At 37.6% G+C, this 26,618-nt stretch overlaps 1 protein-coding gene across 8 annotated transcripts in view; it reads right to left on the bottom strand.

The window, feature by feature from the left end:
* The window catches only part of lrp8 (low density lipoprotein receptor-related protein 8, apolipoprotein e receptor), a 410,737-nt gene that overhangs the window by 125,050 nt on the left and 259,069 nt on the right, over positions 1 to 26,618 (bottom strand). For 6 of the 8 annotated variants that reach the window (XM_062028225.1, XM_062028222.1, XM_062028224.1 and 3 more), the window contains exons 5-7: positions 19,204 to 19,578; positions 13,137 to 13,259; positions 9,447 to 9,569 (exon numbers count right to left, since the gene is read on the bottom strand). In XM_062028225.1, the coding sequence (XP_061884209.1) occupies positions 9,447 to 9,569; positions 13,137 to 13,259; positions 19,204 to 19,578 (621 nt within the window). The remainder of the gene's footprint in view (positions 1 to 9,446; positions 9,570 to 13,136; positions 13,260 to 19,203; positions 19,579 to 26,618) is intronic. The other 2 variants (XM_062028227.1, XM_062028226.1) reach the window with 1 other exon arrangement.

The following is a 26,618-nucleotide window of genomic DNA, read 5'->3' as shown; positions in this document are numbered from 1 at the left end:
TGTACAAACACACACAAACACATACTACACATAAATTCACTGTACAAACACACACATACATATACTGTACATATACATTCACTGTACAAACACACACATACATATACTGTACATATACATTCACTGTACAAACACACATTTACACATACTGTACTTATACATTCACTGTTCAAACACACATACTGTATACACATACTGTACATATACATTCGCTGTACACACATATACACATACTGTACATATACATTCACTGTACAAGCACACATACACATACTGTACATATACAAGTACATATGCACACATACACTCATGCACATAATCACGTTTCATCAAACATATATTAACGTTGTTGCCCTAGGATAAACTGGGTATAACACATGGCACACTGACAAAGCTTAACCTATTGTTACTATAACAATCTACAAGGTTAAGGTTGCTTCTCTTTCTTCCCCTCCATTTTTCTGCATTCTTTCGTATCTCAAGTTATCATTACGTATATGTATTGTTGCATTTGAACAATTGTATTGTTGATAATAAAGGTAAAGTACTGGTATTGTTTATTATCAATAGCACTATTTCTATTGGTATTCATATTGCTCCATTTTTAGTGTAATAATGCTCATTGTCATTTCTGTATTTTTTTTTTTTTTTAATTTTCGCTAACTGCTTATTTGCTATTACTTTTACCATCATATTTGTACATGTCGTATTTGCTGATGTTGCTCTGTTGTTGCTGTTGTTGTGTTTGCTGTTGTTGTTTTTGTCTCTCTGTCTAATCCCCCTCTTGTCCCCACAATTCCCCCCTCTGTCTTCCTTTTTCTCTCTTTCTATCCCCTCCTGCTCCGGCCCGGCTGCACCAAATGATAATATAAATACATTTAATAAAGTCAAAATACAAGTAAGGCAACAAGAGAAGTATCCTACACTTCTCTTTTGTAAAGTAAATCTGAACAGCCGATATGGGCATCTACATCTGCTATATGATTTGCCCGAGAAGCTGGGCAGGACATTTAAAAAAAAAAAAAAAAAAAGAAAAAAAAAAAAAAAAAAAAAAAAGTTTGCGTGTATTAAAACGTGATCAAGCTTGATAGCGCAAGCAAATCCAATGTATAATGGTTGTGTGCAGAGGACTGGGTCTCTTAAAGGCCTACTGAAATTATTTTTTTAAAATTTAAACGGGGATAGCAGATCCATTCTATGTGTCATACTTGATCATTTCGCGATATTGCCGTATTTTTGCTGAAAGGATTTAGTAGAGAACATCGATGATAAAGTTCACAACTTTTGGTCGCTGATAAAAAAAGCCTTGCCTGTAACGGAAGTCGCGTGATGTCGCAGGTTGAAAGGCTCCTCACATTTCCCCATTGTTTACACCAGCAGCGAGAGCGATTCGGACCGAGAAAGTGACGATTACCCCATTAATTTGAGCGAGGATGAAAGATTTGTGGATGAGGAACGTGAGAGTGAAGGACTAGAGTGCAGTGCACGACGTATCTTTTTTCGCTCTGACCGTAACTTAGGTACAAGGGCTCATTGGATTCCACACTTTCTCCTTTTTCTATTGTGGATCACGGATTTGTATTTTAAACCACCTCGGATACTATATCCTCTTGAAAATGAGAGTCGAGAACGCGAAATGGACATTCACAGTGACTTTTATCTCCACGACAATACATCGGCGAAGCACTTTAGCAACGGAGCTAACGTGATAGCATCGTGCTTAAATGCAGATAGAAACAAAAGAAATAAGCCCCTGACTGGAAGGATAGACAGAAGATCAACAATACTACTATCAGGAGACACCGAACCAAACACTACACCTGTAACCACACGGTTAATGCTGTGCCGCCTGTCGAAGCATAGCAATGCTGTTGCTAACGACGCCATTGAAGCTAACTTAGCTACGGGACCTCGTCAGAGCTATGATAAAAACATTAGCACTCCACCTACGCCAGCCCTCATCTGCTCATCAACACCCGTGCTCACCTGCGTTCCAGCGATCGACAGCGCGACGAAGGACTTCACCCGATCATCGATGCGGTCGGCGGCTAGCGTCGGATATCGCGTCTGCTATCCAACTCAAAGTCCTCCTGGTTGTGTTGCTGCAGCCAGCCGCTAATACACTGATACCACCTACAGCTTTCTTCTTTGCAGTCTCCATTGTTCATTAAACAAATTGCAAAAGATTCACCAACACAGATGTCCAGAATACTGTGGAATTTTGCGATGAAAACAGAGCTGTTTGTATTGGGATACAATGTGTCCGAATACTTCCGTTTCAACCATTGACGTCACGCGCAAATGTCATCATACCTAGACGTTTTCAAGCGGAAGTTTCCCGGGAAATTTAAAATTGCACTTTATAAGTTATCCCGGCCGTATTGGCATGTGTTGCAATGTTAAGATTTCCTCATTGATATATAAACTATCAGACTGCGTGGTCGGTAGTAGTGGGTTTCAGTAGGCCTTTAAATGAGCAAAATAAAGACCGCAATCCTTTAGCGTGTCTGTCTTCATGTATATGCAAAATATATGCTGATCATCAGAATGCTCACAATACTGAGAGCAGGAGATGCAAATATAATCATTTAGTACTCGCACTGTGATTTATCAAGACTAAAACTGCTCTGTGGGTGCTATTTTGCATCTATATTTAGCAGTTCATACAAACTGACACGGACGAAAAATGAGGGAAATAATATTCTTTGTGTACGTGTCAACATATTTGGGTTGTCAGAAATAAAAATATTAGACGTAAGGTCTGGTCAGCAATATAATTTTATAATTTTATAGCTGCTGGATGACTAAAAAGGCTGATTAAAACACATTTATTTGATTCTGATTTTGGTGACTGCTGGCGTTCTCTTTTTAACGGGGTTTGTTTTTTGATATAGGAAATATATATTTTAAAATATAATATAAATCCTATATGGAAAAAAACGATATGTGCTTATACACAGTTTTGGATGGGTTTTGAAATCTGGCTACGACAAGATGCCACAACGAGGTGCACATATTTATTTGGACATTAAGTCAAGCTCTCAGCCGGCAGGGTAACCCCCCTCTCTGCTTTAGGCTATGACAAAACACAAACATTTTGAATACATTATTATTTCAATCTACAGTAAACTTGGCATGTGCACAACACTGCACTGCGACATACAGTGACATAAATGCTGATAAAAACAGATTTTTTTAATGCAAACTCAAACACAATTATTTAACCAAAACCTAAAACTACTAGGGTCAAAATTATTAGCCCTCCTGATTCTGATAGCAGTATTGTGTCCTTTTTGCTGGGTTGCAATCTTGTGTTATAGTTATAGTTGTGTTATAGTCTCGCACACATCTCCTCAGCAATCCCAGCCTATTCTTCTTTGGCAAACCTCTCAAGGTCCCTCAGATTTGACGGCCTTCTGCCGTCTTCAATTCTCCCCAAAGATTCCTGATGGGATTCAAGTCAGGTCTTTGTGTCGGCCAGACAATAACATTCACTTTGGCCTTCTGGAAGTACTTATTTACCAGGAGTGATGTATATTTTGGGCCGACCCATACCCAGTTTTGCTGCTGACTGCTTGAGGTTTTCCTCCAAGGTCTTCAAATATCCTCCTTTCTTCAGGATTCCTTCCACCTTGACAAGAATCCCAGTTCTAAATGCATTGACGTGTTCCCACAGCATAATGCTCCTACCACCATGCTTCACTGTGGTGACCATGTTCATGACCATGCATTGACGTGTTCCCACAGCATAATGCTCCTACCACCATGCTTCACTGTGGTGACCATGTTCATGACCATGGGTTGCATTCCTCTCCCTTCTTTCTCCAAACATAAGCACACTGCAAAAACTGAAATCTAAGTAAGATGAAATATCTCAAATAAGGGTGATATTTGCTCATTTTCTGTCTGATAAGATAATTCTTCTCACTAAGCAGATTTTATGTTAGAGTGTTTTACTTGTTTTAAGGGTTTTGGTCCTAAATGATCTCAGTAAGATATTACAGCTTGTTGCTGAGATTTTATGACCTATATTGAGTAAAACATGCTTGAAACTAAAATATATATTGTTGCAAAGCTGTGTCATCAACACTCACAAGTATAAAACTACTTTTTTTAAAGTAATAATTTCTTATTTCAAGCATGAAAAAAAAATCATGATTTTGACAAAATTGTGTCTCATAATTAAAACAGATGACAGCCAAATGGACTTTGCTGTTTTATTTTCAATGAAACAATAGAAAATACGTACTCATAGAGTAGTAGAGTTGGCACAGTACAGTAAACGGACAGTTAATATTTAAACATTTAACATGTGACATTTTAAACAATTTTGAACAGAGACAGTTCATGCACATTCAGATAAATTCTTCAAAATGACAATTTAAAAAAATTTGGCCGGGGGCCGGGCTGTATATATGCGCACTAATTGACTGAAAGAGCATGCACTTGGCGCGATGATGTCATGTTGTCGATGGAAAAATGCATTTTTAGATTTGCCTGAGCGGCTAGTAGAAGCGGTTGCCTTGTTGCCTTTCCATTAAGAACAATAAATTAGTTTTTAGTATAAGTTTGTTGGTTTCAAGAAATGTAATGCCGAGCGCATATCATTATGTCAAGATAAAGGCACTAGCATTTACTTAATTTAAGAATATTTTTCTACATATTGAGCAAAAAGGTCTCTTTTTTTTTTCTACCAAGAAAAGTGCACTTGTTATTAGTGAGAATATACTTATTTTAAGGTATTTTTGGATTCATTGAGGTTAGCTAATTTTACTTGTTTTGGAAAGTCTTGACAAGCCAAATTTTTCTTGTTCTATTGGCAGGTAATTTTGCTGAGTTCAAATAAAATACCCCTAATTCTTTTTTTTTTTTTTCTAGTTTTAGAACACTGACTTTTTGCAGTGCAGTGTCTCGATGGCCAAAGAGCTCTAGTTATGTTTGAACTAACAAAGGATATGCTTATAGTATACATAGTCTTTCTCTAGGTTGTCCTTTGTATACTTCAGTCTGGCTCAAAGGTGTCTTTATTGCAGAAGTGGACTTTTTCTTGGTCTGCAGCCTCGCAGTCCATTCCTAGGCTCCAGTGATTGTCTTCTTTGAGACTACAATTCCAGACTTGGCCAAGTCATTCACTAGTGTCGTGGCATTTGTTCTGAGGTCATGACACATCTTTCACTGGCTTTATTTCCACAGTCTTTGAAATATTTCCTTTCCTACCTCTGTCAGGCTTGTTTTGTACCATGTGGCTGCCTTTGAATATCTTGATGATACTTCTCACTCCAGTTCTTGACACTAGACAACGCTGTGATAACCTTGTGTAACCATCTTCTTCTTAGTGTGCATCAATGATTATTTTCCTTAAGGCTAAACTGATTTATTTCGTTTTTGGCATGATGCTTTCTGAGTACTGAATCATCCAGCGTGAACGGAATCTTCTGCTCTGCGCTACAGGTCTCACTTACAGAGTCAGTGTTCACTAGTGACTTCAATTAGGTTTGATTAATCAGAGAACATTGCTTCCAACAATTGAAGTCTTTCAGACTCATGGGGGCTAATGATTTTGACTGGTAATTTTTGTTTTTTGTGAAACAACTTCCTGTGTGCAAAAAACTATTTGAAGCATCCAAAATGAAAGTAGGATGCTTGGAAAAGATGTGTTAAAAATTAATTGCTATATATAACAGCACAATAATGAAATGTTCATGTGGGATGGGCAAATAATTCTGTCCTTAAAGGCCTACTGAAATGATTTTTTTTTATTTAAACGGGAATAGCAGATCCATTCTATGTGTCATACTTGATCATTTCGCGATATTGCCATATTTTTGCTGAAAGGATTTAGTAGAGAAAATCGACGATAAAGTTCACAACTTTTGCTCGCTGATAAAAAAGCCTTGCCTGTACCGGAAGTAGCGTGACGTCACAGGAGCTAGTATTTCTCACAATTCCCCGTTGTTTACAATGGAGCGAGAGATTCGGAGCGACAAAGCGATGATTACCCCATTAATTTGAGCGAGGATGAAAGATTCGTAGATGAGGAACGTTACAGTGAAGGACTGGAGAGGCAGTGATGGACGTATCTTTTTTCGCTCTGACCGTAACTTAGGTACAAGCTGGCTCATTGGATTCCACACTCTCTCCTTTTTCTATTGTGGATCACGGATTTGTATTTTAAACCACCTCGGATACTATATCCTCTTGAAAATGAGAGTCGAGAATGCGAAATGGACATTTAAAGTGACCTTTATCTCCAAGACAAAACATCGGTGACACACTTAGCTACTGAGCTAACGTGATAGCATCGTTCTCAAATGAAGATAGAAACAAAATAAATAAACCCCTGACTGGAAGGATAGACAGAAGATCAACAATACTATTAAACCATGTACATGTAACTACACGGTTAAAAATTCTCAGCCTGGTAAGGCTTAACAATGTTGTTGCTAACGACGCTAAGGCTAATTTAGCAACTTAGCAACCGTACCTCACAGAACTATGATAAAAACATTAGCGCTCCACCTACGCCAGCCAGCCCTCATCTTCCCATCAACAGCCGTGCTCACCTGCGTTCCAGCGATCGACGGCGCGACGAAGGACTTAATCCGTGGGTTTGGCGGCAAGCATCGGCTAGGCGTAGTAAGTAGTCCTTGTTGTGTTGCTGTAAGTATTGTACTTAGCCGCTAATACACTGATCGATCCCACCTACAACGTTCTTCTTTGCAGCCTCCATTGTTCATTAAACAAATTGCAAAAGATTCACCAACACAGACGTCCAAAATACTGTGGAATTTTGTCGAAGAAAACAAGAGGTTTCTGTATCGGGTCCGATGGGGTCCAACCACTTCCGTGGATTTTAAATCATATCCAAAGGAGTTTTTCAACCGGAAGTGTGGCGGGAATTTTAAAATTGCACTTTATAAGTTAACCCGGCCGTATTGGCATGTGTTTCAATGTTAAGATTTCATCATTGATGTATAAACTATCAGACTGCGTGGTCGGTAGTAGTGGGTTTCAGTAGGCCTTTAAATGTGTGTGTGTGTATCACACAATATATATATATATATATATATATATATATATATATATATATATATATATATATATATATATATATATATATATATATATATATATATATATATATATATATATATATATATATATATATATATATATATATATTAGGGCTGTGAATCTTTGGGTGTCCCACGATTCGATATCAATTCTTAGGGTCACGATTCGAATCAAAATCGATTTTTTTTTCAATTCAACACGATTCTCGATTCAAAAACGATTTTTTCCCGATTCAAAACAATTCTCTATTCATTCAATACATAGGATTTCAGCAGGATCTACCCCAGTCTGCTGACATGCAAGCAGAGTAGTAGATTTTTGTAAAAAAACATTTATAATTGTAAAGGACAATGTTTTATCAACTGATTGCAATAATGTAAATTTGTTTTAACTATTAAATGAACCAAAAATATGACTTATTTTATCTTTGTGAAAATATTGGACACAGTGTGTTGTCAAGCTTATGAGATGCGATGCAAGTGTAAGCCACTGTGACACTATTGTTCTTTTTTTTTTTTTTTAATAAATGTCTAATGATAATGTCAATGAGGGATATTTAATCACTGCTATGTTGAAATTGTAACTAATATTGATACTGTTGTTGATAATATTAGTTTTTGTTTCACTACTTTTGGTTTGTTCTGTGTCGTGTTTGTGTCTCCTCTCAATTGCTCTGTTTATTGCAGTTCTGAGTGTTGCTGGGTCGGGTTTGGTTTTGGCATTGGATTGCATTGTTATAGTATTGCTGTGTATTGTTTTGTTGGATTAATTAATAAAAAAAATATATATATATATTTTTTAAATAAATAAAAATGTTTTGGTTTTTTTAAATCGATTTTTTTAAAATGAGAATCGATTCTGAATCGCACAAGGTGAGAATCGTGATTCGAATTCGAATCGATTTTTTCCCTCACCCCTAATATATATATATATATATATATATATTACACATATTTATATATATACACATATTTGTATGTATACATATTTATATATATATATATATATATATACACATATTTATATATATATAAATATATATATATATACACATATATACACAAATATAGACACACGCATATTTATATATATACACACATATATACAGTATATATATATATATATATATATATATATATATATATATATTTATATATATACACACATATATACAGTATGTATATATATATATATATATATATATATATATATATATATATATATATATATATATATATATATATATATATATATATATATATATATATATTGCATTAGCAATCTGGAAACACCTCCAGAAATGGAGGTGTCTGTGTTGCAAACAGACTCAAAAAGCAGGTTATAAATGTGATTGAGGAGCAAAATGTACACCAACACATATCCAATAGTTATTATCTAGACCACAAGGAAGTGTTTTGAATGTTGATTAAAATCATCATACAGGTATTTCCTACACAGTTTAAATGTGGTCTTAGTTTTTTTCCCTGGGTAACTTGCATATTTTGCCCTTCTTTACAGCTCTACTCCCATTTAAATTGTTTCTCGTATTTTCCTGTACTTTATCTTTAATTAAAAAGAAACCCCCCGGCAACACTCGTAAACATCGGCGTAACACATCATGTCGCAGATAAAGTCAGGCCTTCAAAATAAACGCACGCTGGCAAAATAACAAGGTTGCACCACAGAAGTCAGTCGGGCGTTTCCACCAGCACATCCCCACAGACTGGAAATATACCTTCATTTCTCAGCATTTTCAGAAAATGTCCCGTATTTTCAAATGCAAATGTTGACAGCTGCGTTCTTCTGGAAGGAATAATTGCAGATGCTGAAATAATTATGTGGTTTCAGGACAATGTGATGATGGTGAATATCTATCAGCCGATACATCATACAAGCCCCAAATGTGGGTATTTATACATGCAGATGTAATTTAGCATGAACATTTCATGACCCTGTATACTTTTTCTCCACTGCAGCGCCGTTGGCATTGACTGGGATGTTAGATCCGTGCTTGAAGCTTGCTAAAGGCTAATTATCGATGGTGTGTGGATAATCTGTGTGGCTCCTAATGGGCAATGTAGTCTGATCACATTTCCGTGTCTAAGCTCGCACTAGAGGGCACAGGCGCTTGGCTCTTTGATCATAACAACCCAGTTGAGAAATGTCCTGATTTAGTCTGCCTTGATCAAAATAAGCTCCTCTTATCAGCAAGAGTGACCGCCCACATTAAAAGAAGTTGATGATGCCTGGAAGTGAATGTGTTAATCAGTAGCACTACACTGGCTCGGGTATACATGAAGCGCCACGACCTCTCAGGATAATTGAGTATTTGCATGACTGTTTGTATTTGCTGCAAGGAGACAGGATCTTACCGCACTCCTTCATGGGTTCATCAGACCAGTCCTTGCAGTCTTTTACGTTGTTACACACCTTGCTGCTGTCGATACACTCCCCGTTCTTACAGCGAAACTGCCTTGGCCCCTCGCACTTTGTAACTGTCAACACACACGTAATATCCAGTTTTATGGTGATGCACAAATAAACCAGGCGTAAAACAGGCCAGCCAAAAAGTCACTTTTTTAAGCTGAGTAAATGCTTCATAAAGGTTATTTTATTGCTTTTTGTATTTTTGAATGCAATGTTTATGGGAAAATAGGATTTGGTGTAGCAAAACAACAGAAATACAATACATAATATTGTTTTATTTGTTAAGAACACTTTACATTTGGTTTGTGTCTGGAGCCCACACAAATGCAAAAAATAGCACCATAAAATATCATGTGCTATATTAATTTTTGTCCAACCATGACCTTTTTAAGCTGATTTATCACACTTATGCCTTTGGATTAATCGCAGTAAATTACTAGCATGCAACATTTTAAAAAGACATCAATATACTGACAGAAATGCAATTTTATTGTCATATTGTCATACGCAAACATTTTTTAAATGTTTTACTTGACTGTACATCATTTATTTATTTAAAACTTGCTAACAGTTTTATCTAAAGTTCTGGGTGTATTTGTAACCAAGGACTGTTTTCACTGCTGGACTCTAGAAAGAGGTTCCGCAGCCTCCGAAGCAGAACCTCCAGGTTCTGTAACAGCTTCTTCCCTCAGGCCGTAAGACTTCTGAACGCATCATAATTAAATTATCCCCTCAACTCCCCCCAAAATGGATTAACTCGCTGGAATAAAAAAGACAATATAACATTCATCCATAAACGTGGATGCATGTGAAAAAGTGCAATATATTTATCAGTACAGTAATCTATTTATTTATTTATATATATGTATTTAGTTTATATATATATATATTTATATATTATGTATATATATTTATTTATTTATATATGCACCTTATTGCTTTTTTATCCTGCACTACCATGAGCTTATGTAACAAAATTTCGTTCTTATCTGTGCTGTAAAGTTCAAATTTGAATGACAATAAAAAGGAAGTCTAAGTCTAAGTATTTTGAAGAGAAACTTTCCAGCGAACACTTTGCAGTGACTTTTGACTTGCCCTAATCACTGACCCAAAAGCAACCTACTCCGCCTTTAAGGTAACCATTGGCAGTTCGGGTAAAAGGAGCATGGGCGGTCTGAATAAATTACGTGATTAATCGCACGTGTTAACACGTTAACTTTGACAGCCTTAATAATAATATAATGTTACAAAAAAAAAAGAGTAAAACAGTGGTTAATGACAAACCAGTCTTGTTCCCATGTGTAATGTGCATGCTCAGGTGTTCATCTTATGTTGATTGTTTCATTGTCAATATTTATTGTAAGTCATAGTCATGTACACATGATATTGTCTATACATGTGTGCCTGTTAGGGCAACAGATGAAATGTTGCTATTGTAGCTAATTCTGGCATATTTACGGTGATGCTTTGCGCATTTGTTGCTCAATATGCATTGTCCTAATCAAACAAAGCTATTCAATTAATCCAATATAGTAATGCTGTCTGAGAAAGAGCCAATCAGTGGCCACGATACTGAACAGCCTGCTAACATTTGGTTTGGTCTCATCTAGTGGCCAATACAACCGTAGTATTTTTACTTCATTAAGCCATTTTGTGTTTGAAAATGCCTAATTTGGGCAAACGTGTAAAATATGCTTAAAAAATACTTCCCCCTCCCAAAACAATGTGGCGAAGCTGCAATATATGAAGTGAAATGTGGCGAGGCCTAACTGTACACAATAGAAGAAAAACATGTTGTAAACATATCCAAACTGGAGTAGAAAGAAGCACAAGAGTATAAGATGATCCAATCCTACCCCTTTAAAACTGTTGATAATCGGTTTACTTCTGTTTTGTTTTCTTTTATATCACAGTATACGGTATCCCGCAAACCAAATGAGGACAAGCAGTAAACAAAATGGATGTATACACATTTATGTACAGTATTCATATAATGAAAGATGTTCTCAAATACAATTGTTCATTATATGTATATTAACATGAACACGTTACCTAACTGTGCTGAACTGGGCTTTTATTTGGTTTGGTTTTCTGTCATCGTTTTTACTTTGATATATATATATATATATATATATATATATATATATATATATATATATATATATATATATATATATATATATATATATATATATATATATATATGCACACCAGGACCACAATGTATTGTATGGTTTTATTTTATTATATTATATTCAGAATATATGGAAATCAGCACCTCCAAGTCCGAGTCCATGGTTCTCGCCCGGAAAAGGGTGGAGTGCCATCTCCGGGTTGGGGAGGAGATCTTGCCCCAAGTGGAGGAGTTCAAGTACCTCGGAGTCTTGTTCACGAGTGAGGGAAGAGTGGATTGTGAGATCGACAGGCGGATCGGTGCGGTGTCTTCAGTAATGCGGACGCTGTATCGATCCGTTGTGGTAAAGAAGGAGCTGAGCCGGAAGGCAAAGCTCTCAATTTACCGGTCGATCTACGTTCCCATCCTCACCTATGGTCATGAGCTTTGGGTTATGACCGAAAGGACAAGATCACGGGTACAAGCGGCCGAAATGAGTTTCCTCCGCTGGGTGGCGGGGCTCTCCCTTAGAGATAGGGTGAGAAGCTCTGTCATCCGGGAGGAGCTCAAAGTAAAGCCGCTGCTCCTCCACATCGAGAGGAGCCAGATGAGGTGGTTCGGGCATCTGGTCAGGATGCCACCCAAATGCCTCCCTATGGAGGTGTTTCGGGCACGTCCGACCGGTAGGAGGCCACGGGGAAGACCCAGGACACGTTGGGAAGACTATGTCTCCCGGCTGGCCTGGGAACGCCTCGGGATCCCCCGGGAGGAGCTGGACAGAGTGGCTACGGAGATGGAAGTCTGGGCTTCCCTGCTTAGGCTGCTGCCCCCGCGACCCGACCTTGGATAAGCGGAATAAGATGGATGGATATTCAAAATATATTCCTAATCATTTCTGCTATTTATAACCTACTCCATTTATATCCTAATCTATTTAAAAATACTATGTACATACTAACATTTTTGTGTTACTCTGTGGGCTAAATCTGGGATGACAAGAACTAAATATTGGTATGACAATAAAGTTCCTTGAATTCTTGAATATGTACACAAAACACAAATACCGTATCATGAATGACAACAATGCAGTATAATGTAATGCTGATATTTAGTTTCACCCCTACTTAAAAGGGAAACAGAGCCTTCCTAGATCGTCTTACTGATGATACCAAGTTCGTATGTTCAATGACATTTTGAAGGTTTGTTTTACCTTGCATTTTTTATGCTCAAAACATTTATTTTTATTTGTTTATTATATCTGTCTGTTTCGCCATATGCATTCTTTAAATGTAAAACCAGATGACGACGCTAACCAGTGAAGCCAAGTGCAGTCATGTGTTACTTTTTTTTATAGGGCTTACATATTTCATAGATACATTTTAAGGGTAGCTCAAGAGAGATAAGGGACTACAAAATACAAATGCAAGTACAAGAGTATGTCACTATTTATCGCATGCGATTTTAGGACATGCTTTATCTAAGTGGCATTATTCTTCTTTATTTTCTGTGGCGTGCTTCTTACCGTTGACACAGCCGGCTTCATCACTGTAGTCTGGACAGTCGTGAACTTTATTACACTGTTTGGTGCCGTGGATACAGGAACCATCGCCACACTGGAACTCATCAGGTCGACACGTGAGCACGGCTGGAGGAACATAACACAGACAAATGGTAAAGTTAGCAACACATTTTACTAGAGATGTCCGATAATATCGGACCGCCAATATCATCGGCCGATAAATGCTTTAGAATGTAATATCGGAAATTATCGGTATCGGTTTAAAAATAATCGGTATCGGTTTCTAAAAGTAAAATGTATGACTTTTTAAAACGCAGCTATACACGGACGTAGGGAGTAGTACAGAGCGCCAATAAACCTTAAAGGCACTGCCTTTGCGTGCCGGCACAATCACATAATATCTACGGCTTTTCACACACACAAGTGAATGCCATGCATACTTGGTCAACAGCCATACAGGTCACACTGAGGGTGCTCGTATAAACAATTAACACTGTTACAAATATGCGCCACACTGTGAACCCACACCAAACAAGAATGACAAAAACATTTCGGGAGAACATCCGCACCGTAACACAACAGAACAAATACCCAGAACCCCTTGCAACACTAACTCTTCCGGGATGCTACAATATACACCCCCCGCTACTCCCTACCTCCTCACCCAACCCCCCCCCCCCCAACCCCCCCACGCCCCCCAGCCCACCTCAACTTCCTCATGCTCTCTCAGCGAGAGCATGTCCCAAATTCCAAGCTGCTGTTTTGAGGCATGTTAAAAAAAAAAAAAGCACTTTGTGACTTCAATAATAAATATGGCAGTGCCATGTTGGCGTTTTTTTCCATAACTTGAATTGATTTATTTTGGAAAACCTTGTTACATTGTTTAATGCATCCAGCGGGGCATCACAACAAAATTAGGCATACCGTATTTTTGGGATTATAAATCGCAGGTTTTTTCATAGTTTGGCCGGGGGTGCGACTTATACTCCGGCGCGACTTATGTGTGAAATTATTAACACATTACTGTAAAATATCAAATAATATTATTTATCTCATTCACGTAAGAGACTAGGCGTATATCAGCAATCGTCACACACACACGTCAACCAATAAAAATGTGTCGGGGGCGGGTCATGGCAGAAGTGCATTGTGAAAAAAAAGATGCTACCTGCTACTACTTCCATACCTATGAAAATTGATCATTTCAACATTGGCGGTAACTTATAAAAAACTGAGGATTTTCTGAACAAAAATGGCACCGAAAAGGAAATCATATGCTGCAGGTTACAAGCTGGAAGTAGTGAAATAAGCAGTAGAAAACGGCAATCGAGCAGCAGAAAGAAAGTTTGGAGTAAGCGAGAAACTTGTAAGGGACTGGCGAAAAATTTCCCCAAAGTGCGACTTATATATGTTTTTTTCCTTCTTTATTATGCATTTTTGGCCGGTGCGACTTATAATCAGAAAAATACGGTAATAATGTGTTAATTCCACGACTGTATATATCGGTATCGGTTGATATCGGAATCGGTAATTAAGAGTTGGACAATATCGGAATATCGGCAAAAAAGCCATTATCGGACATCTCTACATTTTACATTTGTTATTGAAGATTTGTATTCACTTTAAATAAATCATTATTACAGTTGGGAAGGGATTCATATGGCCCTTTTCCTGGGTGGTTCTCGCGAGAGAGGAAAGGCGGGGTTAATCATTTTGCAACGCAGTCTGTTGAAAACGATGGAAAGTGCCATTCTACATAGCAACTGATGCTTTGGTCAAAGTGGGAATTGCCACAAAACACATTTTGAGGTATTCAAAACTCCCCCATTCGTCACGTTTCATGTGTCAGGTAAACTGTGATCAATGGGGCCTTATGAATCCTCTTCCAACTGTATTATCAGGCATATAACCGGGCCTGCTCCAACAGCAAAGGGGATGTTCATTAAATTGATTACCTCTTTAACTTGCTGTTTAATTATTCAGACATGGTGTTTGGGAGATGTCTCTGCCATGGGAGGCGAACATAATCGATTCTTATACAAACTGTACTTCCATGAAAAGGCAAAGCTGTAGGGTTAAAAGGTGTCCCAATATTTCAATACGTGTGTCTATTAGTGTCTATTAGTACCAGTTTAGCATAGACATTCAGAAAGGCTGGATGAACATTGTGGGATATGTACACTTGTGTTAAGATGTCCTCAGTCTCTTGCCAAACTGGACGCGAGCTCAGCTGATTAAAGCCAATCACCAAGAAAAATACTCATCATCCTTTCATGGTTATTTATTACCTGCTGATTGTATTAATCAATTATTTTGATTAACATTGCCTTGCTTCCAGCAAAATCTGTTTTTTATTTTGTTGCACATATCTCATTTGTATCCAATATGCGTAGTTTGCATTAGAAATAACTCATTCCTAGGTCGTGAAATAAAATACAACCGAAAAAAGGGGATATATTTCTGCAATTATTAAAGTTCAAAGAGACGCAGCAGGGGAGAACAAGGTGCATATGCGCAGTGATTATCTCATTGCTCGTTTTACAGCTCTCCTAGCTTAGGCAATCATTTTAAACTAATACATATCATTTGGCACGTACCTCCAACCTCCCCCAACTAATGCAACTATTATGAGCAGGCTTTTAGACACAGTTACAATTATACCATCATTAATTTGCAATCTGGGTTACTTAAGCCATGTTTTGAACCACAACCCAAACACCAAAAAAACAAAAAAACAAAAACAAAAAACATCACAGGTTGTTCATTAGTCAAAATTATTTTGTATTTGTCAAAACAGATAATACACAATTGATATAACAATAAAAAAAGATTTGTTTGATGACTACACACTACAAACATGGCAGATGGGGTCCGGTATTGTGCAATTAGTTCTCCATTTGATGTTATGAGTGCAGGTATGTTGGCCACATCTGCTACATGACACTCAGTCCCCTGCGTCGATCTTTGTCTTTGGGAGTTTTTCATGTTGCGTGAGGCTGCCATCATCTCCACGAACGGTGAAGAGGACACCAGATGGGCTTTATGCTTCATCAAAGGACCTCCCACTCGTGCACATACAGTACAACAAACACACACTGTTACACAAGCACTATCGGCTTCACTGCTTTTCCAGATACTGCAGTTGCATGGCAACCCAAATCTGGCATCATAATGACAAAGTTAGCATTGAGCTTTCTTCAATCCATTGGGAACCCAACAAGAGTCATTACATTTTCCTATTAAATGCTCCAACATCTACTGTAATTGGGGCTGAGTACTGGCTTCACAATATGTATCATCATAAGATACAGTACTATATAATCATTACTTTCTGTGTTTTGGTTTTCGGTCAATGTTTTTTTTATTTCAGTGCACCCCTAATTAACATTGGATAGAGCACACAAATTGAAACTTTTAAAAAAGCTCCAAAGGGGTCAGTGCCCAACCAGCCATAAACTTCATTGCAAATAGGGCTGCAACTAACAACTAATTTGAAAATCCATTAATCTGTCGATTATTACTTCCATTAATCGATTGATAATCGGATAAAAGAGACAAACTACATTTCTATCCTTTCCAGTATTTTATTGAAAAAAAAACAGCATACTGGCACCATACTTATTTTGATTATTGTTTCTCAGCTGTTTGTAAATGTTGCCGTTTATAAATAAAGGTTTATAAAAAAAATCAAAAAAAATAAATACATAAAAAGTAGCCTCTGCGCATGCGCATAGCATAGATCCAACGAATCGATGACTAAATTAATCGCCAACTATTTTTATAATCGATTTTAATCGATTTAATCGATTAGTTGTTGCAGCCTAATTGCAAGTCACTAAATATGTCCTATGACTAAATCTACTTTTTCATTACAATGAACTAGTGTTGTCCCGATACCAATATTTTGGTACGAGTACCAAAATAATTTTGATACTTTTCTGTACTTTTTGATACTTTTTCTAAATAAAGGGGACCACAAAAAATGTCATAATTCGCTTTATTTTAACAAACAATCTTAGGGTACATTAAACATATGTTTATTATTGCAAGTTTGTCCTTAAATAAAATAGTGAACATACAAGACAACTTGTCTTTTAGTAGTAAGTAAGCAAACAAAGGCTCCTAATTTAGTCTGCTGACGTATGCAGTAACATATTGTGTCATTTATCATTCCATTATTTTGTCAAAATTATTAAGGACAAGAGGTAGAAAACGAATTATTAATCTACTCGTTCATTTACTGTTAATATCTGCTTACTTTCTCTTTTAACATGTTCTATCTACACTTCTGTTAAAATGTCATAAAATCATTTTAAAATCATTTATTCTTCTATTGTTTGGATGCTTTACATTAGTTTTGGATGATATCACAACTTTGGGTATCAATCCGATACCAAGTAGTTACAGAATCATACATTGGTCATATTCAAAGTCCTCATGTGTCCAGGGACACATTTCCTGAGTTTATAAACATAATATAAATTAAAAAAAAACGAAAAAAGATGTTGTGATGCCAAAAAATATCGACGTAATCATAGTAGTATCGACTAGATATGCTACTGTACTTGGTATCATTACAGTGGATGTTAGGTGTAGATCCACCAATCGCATTTGTTTACATTTTGACGCTGGTGAGCTACGGTGTGTAGTGAAGCATGTTTAGCTATTCCTTGTCCTGCAGGGATGATACTTGTAAGAAACTTACCGTATTTTCCGCACTACACGGCGCACCTAAAAACCTCCAATTTTCTCAAAAGCTGACAGTGCGCCTTATAATCCAGTGCGCCTTATATATGGACCAATATTGAGCCACAACAAACCTAAACTTCATTTTCATAAAGTTTAGGTCTCGCAACTACGGTAAACAGCCGCCAACTTCTTTTTCCTCGTAGAAGAAGCGCTTCTAACCCAAAAATGGCTCCTACTAAGAGACACGCTTAAGACGCAGAGTTTAAACTTAAGACGATCAGTCACGCAGTAGAACACGGGAATAGAGCAGCAGTGAGAGAATTTAACATAAACGAATCAATGGTGTTTAATCCGGACACTGAAGAAGAAGAATTGGAGGGATTCGTGAATGAGGAATAACTTCATAAAGTGAGCTTTACGTGTTTATTTTGTGTGTTGTGTTGTGTGACATTAACGTTTGAGCAACGTTGAGTTATTGATATATTGTTATTGCTCTGCACTATTTGGAGTGTTACTATATTGTGATTGCACTAACGTTTGATTTACCGTAACAGTGTCACTGTTTTTTACATGTTTATTGAATCAGGGAAAAGTTCCCCTCTACTATGTGATGCAAATGTTGCACTACTTGTTATACCTTGCTGTTGTTAAAAGATAAACAAAACACCACGTCACTGACTTTACCTCGGGGAAAATAATAAAACAGCTGTTTATTCATTTTGGGAGTGAACAGAGTTGTCAGAACGCTGGTTAGTAATCTATTAATAAAGTTTGACTGACCTATCTGACTGTTTTGTTGACATTCCCTTTAGCGCAGCTCCATCTAATGGATGCATAACGTAACCCCAGCCTCTACTGTAGCGTCTATTCTATGCGCCTTATAATCCGGTGCGCCTTATATATGAACAAAGTTTTGAAATATGCCATTCATTGAAGGTGCGCCTTATAATCCGGTGCGCCTTATAGTGCGGAAAAAATGCGGTACTTTATTTGTCGCCATGGAGGCGAGCATTAGTAATTTAGAAGTAGCTAAAAACACTGCTGACTGCGAATGGACGTTCGCCGCTAGCTAGCTAGCCATGACTTAAAGCACCTCTTCCGGTGGGTTTCAGTGTTAAAACTTCACCTTTATCGTTAGTTTTTAAGCCAAAATGCATCCGTTCTCCCTTTTCTGTCTACACACTGTGTCTGCTTGCAAGTACTCCGTGATTGTGTGCCGCCGAACATGCTCGTCTGCTCATAAACCAGCAATGTCATGACGTGACGACGACGGGGTCGCGGGGGGTATAGTACAGTATCGAATATGATTCATTAGTATCGCGGTTCTATACTAATACCGGTATACCGTACAACCCTACAATGAACACAAAAGTCTACTTACGACAGTTTGACTCATCGGATTTGTCCTTGCAGTCTGCGTCTCCATCACATTTCCAGTTGATACGGACACACTCTCCGCTCCCGCACTGGAACTCGTTCACCATGCACCGAGGTTTCTGGGGTTCGGTCCTCCTGCTGCAGCGCTCCATGGATTCGTCCGACTTATCCTTGCAGTCTGGGTCCCCATCACAGCTCCACAGTGCCGGGATACATTCCGAGTCATTGCAGCGGAATTCGTGCTGGTCGCAGCTGGGGACCGAGCACTTTTCTTCATCACTGCCGTCTCCACAGTCGTCGTCGCCATCGCAGACGAAGATCGGCGCTATGCACTTTCCGTTACGGCATTGGAAATCCTTGGAGGGACAGGCCTTGGCATCTGCAGGCACAGAAACATGGAGCAAGCAGAGGGAGTGAATATTAAATGGCAATGTTTTTGATGAAATACAAGGTGTAAATGAGCCTAAGTACTTTTTTTTAAACTTTATGGGGACAGTTTATATTCATATTCATATTCGAGACGAACTACAACAGATGGTGAGTCTCAGACACAAAGGGCCTGAGCTACTAAAATCCAAATACCACACAATAAACAGTTAGCAAACTATTACATTGTGTGTATTATTAGTTGGTGTGTGATCTACGTACGAAGACAAGGCAACTTGTGCAGACCGCCTCATTTAAATGAGGTTTTGCGTGTACTACGCAGCGTTCACCATGGAAACACTCATTTACTGCACATTCATATTACTATGCTCTTACCTGTGGCGTTATTTTTGGACATTTACAACATAACAATGAACCCACTTTTTTTTAGCGTGCTGAAGGTGCGCTCTTGGAAGATGCTTGTAATAACTGTGTATGCGCGCTGGAATGTTTCAGACGCAAGAAAATGCATATTGCAAAACTTTTTTTTTCATATAGGAGATATGCCAATAACAAAAGTCATTAAACAGGCCGGCAGGCACCAAACGAATAGATTGAATTTGTTTTGATCAGCCTCATATGTCATCCAGTGGCTGAATAATTAGAAAATGATATTGCGACCCTGAGAGGGGAAAGCAGTAGAAAATGGATGGATGGATATCAGAATCAGAATCAGATATACTTTATTAATCCCCAAGGAGAATTGCTAAATATTATTATTATTTTTGACAGTCCAAATATGTTGATTCACATACGTAGGACAGAGCTGCGGAGCCATCACCTGTTTTCTCAAAGCCATTTCTGCACAACTGCCAGCTTGCATGTCCTTTCTAGATGTTTTGATAAATCACACTGCGTGTGCTAAATGACTATATGTGCATTTTCTACTCCCAGTATTCAGGGAGTTGCGATAATCAGCATATTTTCTGCATATTCATGAAGACAAATCATCCATCCATCCATTTCTACCGCTTATTCCTTTTGGGGTCGCATCAGCTGTCCCCTATACCGGTCCGTGACGCATTTGCTACCAGGCCGCACAAAATATAAAATAATTTATAAATAAACACATTTTCTTCGACTTAACATTCACCTGTCCCACTAGACCAGGGGTCCCCAAACTTTTTGACTCGGGGGCCGCATTGGGTTAAAACAATTTGGCATGGCTGTAATTAAATTATATATATATATATATAAATATATATATATACACATGGTACAGGCCAAAAGTTTGGACACACCTTCTCATCTTCTCAATGAGTTTTCTTTATTTTCATGACTATTTACATTGTAGATTGTCACTGAAGGCATCAAAACTATGAATGAACACATGTGGAGTTATGTACTTAACAAAAAAAGGTGAAATAACTAAAAACATGTTTTATATTCTAGTTTCTTCAAAATAGCCACCTTTTGCTCTGATTACTGCTTTGCACACTCTTGGCATTCTCTCGATGAGCTTCAAGAGGCAGTCTCCTGAAATGGTTTTCACTTCACAGGTGTCATTGTTTTGATGCCTTCAGTGACAATCTATAAGGTAAATAGTCTTGAAAATAAAGAAAATGCATTACAATTAGAAGGTGTGTCCAAACTTTTGGCCTGTACTGTATGGAAATGGATCGGAAAGGACAGATTTGAATAAAAAAATAAAAATAAAATAAAAATAAATAAATATATATATATATATATATATATATATATATATATATATATATATATATATATATATATATATATATATATATATATATATATATATATATATATATATATATAAATATATAGTTTTTTAATTTAAACTTGAGACTTCCCGAGGGCCGGATTTTGGACGCTGGCGGGCCGGATCCGGTTTGGGGACCCCTGCACTAGACACAACAATAAGCTTGTTTATAGATGTATTAGAAAACTCCCGATAGGAAGTTGCAGTTTGATATATTATTTATATCTTTGTTACATGGGACAATGCACATCAATCAACATATACAATGTAAATGTGTATGCTCCAGATTATAGCCAAGGACTGATTTCCATCTCATCACCACTAATTTAGCGTTATTGTGACTTGTATTTTTCATGCACTTATTATTGCTGTATTTATCTCCCACACGGAAGGCCGGTCCGTGAAAACAACGCCTACATTAAACCAAAAAGGTTGGGGACCTCTGCGCTAAATGGATTGCCCTCCTTACATTGCTCACTTAAGAGATGCAATCTTCTGCGAACACGTTTAGTAGATCAGCTTTGCGTGCGCTATTAAGTTTGCACATGTGTTAACCTTTAGTATATCAGGCCGAAAAGGTACATTCAACTATACAGCCATGCGTCCCAATACTTTTGTTCATACATTGCAAGCTGATCTTTATTTAGACAACTTTTTGCCAACTTCTCCCATCTTCAACTTAAATTAAGTTTGCGCTCGTGCTCCTCTTAGAAGCTGACTCTAGAAGCATGTGGGAGTCGATAAGAGAAATGTGCAAGTTGAAGGACAGATAGTTAACTTATCAGAGCATACATTAAAACTCATTGGGGAGGCTGAAATATCGGCAGTAATAAGCTCGTCCCTCCATCTTAGCTGGGAAATTTTGGTTAATGAGCACAGGGAACATTTTCTCATTCCTCTCAGTCTTTGAGTGTCTCATGCAAGTCTAAGGACTCTGATCTTTCGTCAACATGGTGACAGATTAAAGATATGTTAAATACTGCACAAAGGGGAAACAAACAAAAATCTACTAAACTACAAAGCGCCAAGATGCCAACCTTCAGACAAATATTATACCACATAAACACATTAAGTGAATGTGACAGTTAATAATAGTTGGGTGCAGTTGAGAGTCTGGAGCAGTGGTTCTTAACCTTGTTGGAGGTACCGAACCCCACCAGTTTCATATGCACATTCACCGAACCCTTCTTTAGTGAAAAATAAATACAACTTTTTTTCAAATTCAAGACAAAGTTATGTTTTTGGTAACACTTTGGTATGGGGAACATGTTCTAAGTAACAACGACTTAATTTAGAGTTATTTGGACACTAGGGGAACATATTCTAAGTAATAAAGACTTAATTTAGAGTTATTTTGTTAGGGTTAGGGTCGCGGTTAGAGGGTTAGGGTTATAATAAGGCCATGCCGAATAAGGCATTAATAAGTACTTAATAATGACTAGTTAAGAGCCAATATGTTGCTAATTTGTATGTTAATAAGCAACTAATTATTGGTGAATATGTTCCCCATACTAAAGTGTTACCATGTTTTTTTTACTGGTGCACAAAATTAACCGTGCATGAACATCACCTTGTTCAAAAAACAAAACCAACAAAGTGCATAAACTCACAACAAATTACACACCTGCAAATCAGTAATCAATCAATCTGTAATATGCCAATAGGGAGAAGTTTTTATTTACACAATGAGTGGGTGTGTTTTGGCCTCCGCCGAACCCCTGAGGCCGACTCACCGAACCCCTAGGGTTCGATCGAACCCAGGTTAAGAACCACTGGTCTGGAGGGTCACAGATGGGTACAGGCCCCAATTGAACTGTCATGTGTTATGACTCAGGAGATTGTACACAATAGTCTGCATGTCCTAGTTTATTACGCCTCTAAAATATTTCATTAAATATTGCTGGGATAATCATAAATCATCATTACTAATTACTAAGGGTGCATGATAATTATCAGACGGATAATCATCGGATCAAGATCAAGAATTATGACGTCACACTGATATTTTGATAACATTATAAAAATAGCACCGATAACAGATATGTTTCAATACTATGTGGGTTAAGGTGAACAAATCAAGCGCTCCTACTTAGTAGGAACTCTTTGTCACTACACGATCGGTACCGGAAGACACGATCGTTTTACGCGTGTGCAAATACTACGTCACTTATTGGACTGGCAATTTTTTTTTACGACGGTCGTTCTGCGACGTCACGTTCACTGATATTTTAATGTTTTATTCATGTTTTGTACAAAACCAGTGAAGTTGGTACGTTGTGTAAATCGTAAATAAAAACAGAATACAAGGATTTGCAAATCCTTTTCAACTTATATTCAATTGGATGCACTGCAAAGACAATATATTTTCTTGCAAATAATCATTAACTTACAATTTAATGGCAGCAACACAAAAGTTGGCACATGGTTTTTTTTTTACCAATGTGTTACATGGCCTTTCCTTTTAACAACACTCAGTAAACGTTTGGGAACTGAGGAGACCAATTTTTGAAGCTTTTCAGGTGGAATTATTTCCCATTCTTGCTTGATGTACAGTTTAAGTTGTTCAACAGTCCGGGGGTCTCTGTTGTTGTATTTTAGGCTTCATAATGCGCCACACATTTTCAATGGGAGACAGGTCTGGACTACAGGCAGGCCATTCTCGTACCCGCACTCTTTTACTATGAAGCCACGCTGTTGTAACACGTGCAGAATGTGGCTTGGCATTGTCTTGCTGAAATAAGCAGGGGTGTCAATTAAAAAGACATTGCTTGGATGGCAACATATGTTGCTCCAAAACCTGTATCTACCTTTCAGCATTAATGGTGCCTTCACAGATGTGTAAGTTACCCATACCTTGGGCACTAATACACCCCCATACCATCACAGATGCTGGCTTTTCAACTTTGCGTCTATATCTATATCTATATATCTTTGGTCCGGAGGACTTGACGTCCACAGTTTCCAAAATCAATTTGAAATGTGGACTTATCAGACCACAGAACACTTTTCCACTTTGCATCAGTCTATCTTAGATGAGCTCGGGCCCAGCGAAGCCGGCTGCGTTTCTGGGTGTTGTTGATACATGGCTTTCACTTTGCATAGTAGAGTTTTAACTTGCACTTACAGATTTAACGACGGACTGTAGTTGCTGACAGTGATTTTCTGAAGTGTTCCTGATCCCATGTGGTGATATCCTTTACACACTGATGTCGGTTTTTGATACAGTACCGCCTGAGGGATTGAAGGTCACGAGCATTCAATGTTGGTTTTCAGCTTTCCCGCCTACGTGCAGTGATTTCTCCAGATTCACTGAACCTTTTGATGATATTACAGACCGTAGATGGTGAAATCCCTAAATTCCTTGCAAAAGCTCGTTGAGAAATGTTGTTCTTAAATTGTTCGACAATTTGCTCACGCATTTGTTGACAAAGTGGTGACCCTCGCCCCATCCTTGTTTGTGAATGACTGAGCATTTAATGAAGCTGCTTTTATACCCAATCATGGCACCCACCTGTTCCCAATTAGCCTGTTCACCTGTGGGATGTTCCAAATAAGTGTTTGATGAGCATTCCTCAACTGTCTGTCTTTTTTGCCACTTGTGCCAGCTTTTTTGAAACATGTTGCAGGCATCAAATTCAAAATGAGCTAATATTTGCAAAAAATAACAAAGATTACCAGTTCAAACGTTAAGTATCTTGTCTTTGCAGTCTATTCAATTGAATATAGGTTGAAAATGATTTGCAAATCATTGTATTTTGTTTTTATTTACGATTTACACAACGTGCCAACTTCACTGGTTTTGTATATAAAAATAGCTTACCTAGGAGTAAAATGGACCAAGAATATAAACATTAACAAGAAGAAGATTAAAAAAAACAAAACCTTGGAGTATTATTGCCACAATTTCAACCACTTTCACTCTTCTGTCATTGCAATAAATGACGCATGGGGACGCCATTAACCCCGATCGCGGTTTTTTTTTTTTTCTCAATAAGGCCCTTTCTGTTACTTAAATCTATATCTGCGACCTAACAAAAAATAGACTTTTAAATGATTAGTAATGTGAATTGATGTAAATAAAGTAGTAAAAAAAAGATTGGTTTCTTTGCCATTTAAGGCTGCTGAGCACATCGTTCAGGTTGCTATACGGATCTGTACAGTTTCAAAATAAATGTATTCTTAAGTAAAGTTTGTTTCGTTTGAAATATTTCACATGACATTGTTATTTAAATAAAGAATACAAAAAAAATATGGTAACAGTGAACTCGGAGAACACGAACATAACCGCCGTAAATCAGTCAAAAAATAAGTGATGTTGTCTTAGCGCATGCATTGACCGATCGTGTCTTCCTGAACCGATCATGTAGTGACCAAGTACATCGACTACAGAAGACATTTAATGTTACGCCCCTTTAGGGAACGCCCACAGCGGTGACGACAGGGGAAGTGAAATCTGTCCTAATGGAACGTCCACCATAGCACTGACAACGCAAGAGTGGATACTGGATTTGTAACGTGATCCAAGATGGTTGATACAACACTTGTGAACAGGGGCGCCGAAAAGGGGGGGTAAAGGAGACGGATTCTAGGGGCCCATGATGGAGGGGGGCCCAGAGAGGCCCCTAATGATGATGAAATTATAATACAGGGGGCCCTGTAAAGATTATTTTCATGGGGCCCAAAATCCCTAGCGGCGCCCCTGCTTGTGAATATACAAAATTTTGCCTATCCAAACTAGGAAGTAATATGATAAATAAACAGCTTATGGTGGTTTTAATTCCACTTGTTGTTCGTGCATTTTAATCAAGTGAGAATTGCTAATTTGTACCGGTCATTGCGCACCTCGCAATTTAGCAACTATAAATAAGACATATTTAATAATGTAGGATTAATAAACGATCATTTATAAACTATTAAAAAGCTATTAGAGGTTTAATGATGTAGTTAGACTGCAAAATAAGACTTAAGGCTCAGTATATCATCGATATGTGGTTTTATTTGGTCTGTGTCTTTAGCTGACATGAAATAATGTGGAAATGTGTATTTCTGCACATTTTATTGCTTACTGTGTTTAACTCAAGACAAACTTTATACTTGTTCTGTCTAAAGCAGGGGTGCCCAAACTTTTTCCACTGAGGGCCGCAAACTGAAAAATCAAAGCAAGCAGGGGCCATTTTGATATTTTTTATTTAAAAAAACAATACAATATATGTATAAAGAATATACATTTAGGCCTCCACTCAAGCTTGATCCCAAAGGGTTTTGGTAAAAAA

The sequence above is a fragment of the Entelurus aequoreus genome, linkage group LG19 (genome assembly GCF_033978785.1).
Source record: "Entelurus aequoreus isolate RoL-2023_Sb linkage group LG19, RoL_Eaeq_v1.1, whole genome shotgun sequence".
Lineage (NCBI taxonomy): Eukaryota > Metazoa > Chordata > Actinopteri > Syngnathiformes > Syngnathidae > Entelurus > Entelurus aequoreus.
Note: the sequence above shows the minus strand (reverse complement) of the source record. Positions and strands in the feature narration are given on the sequence as shown.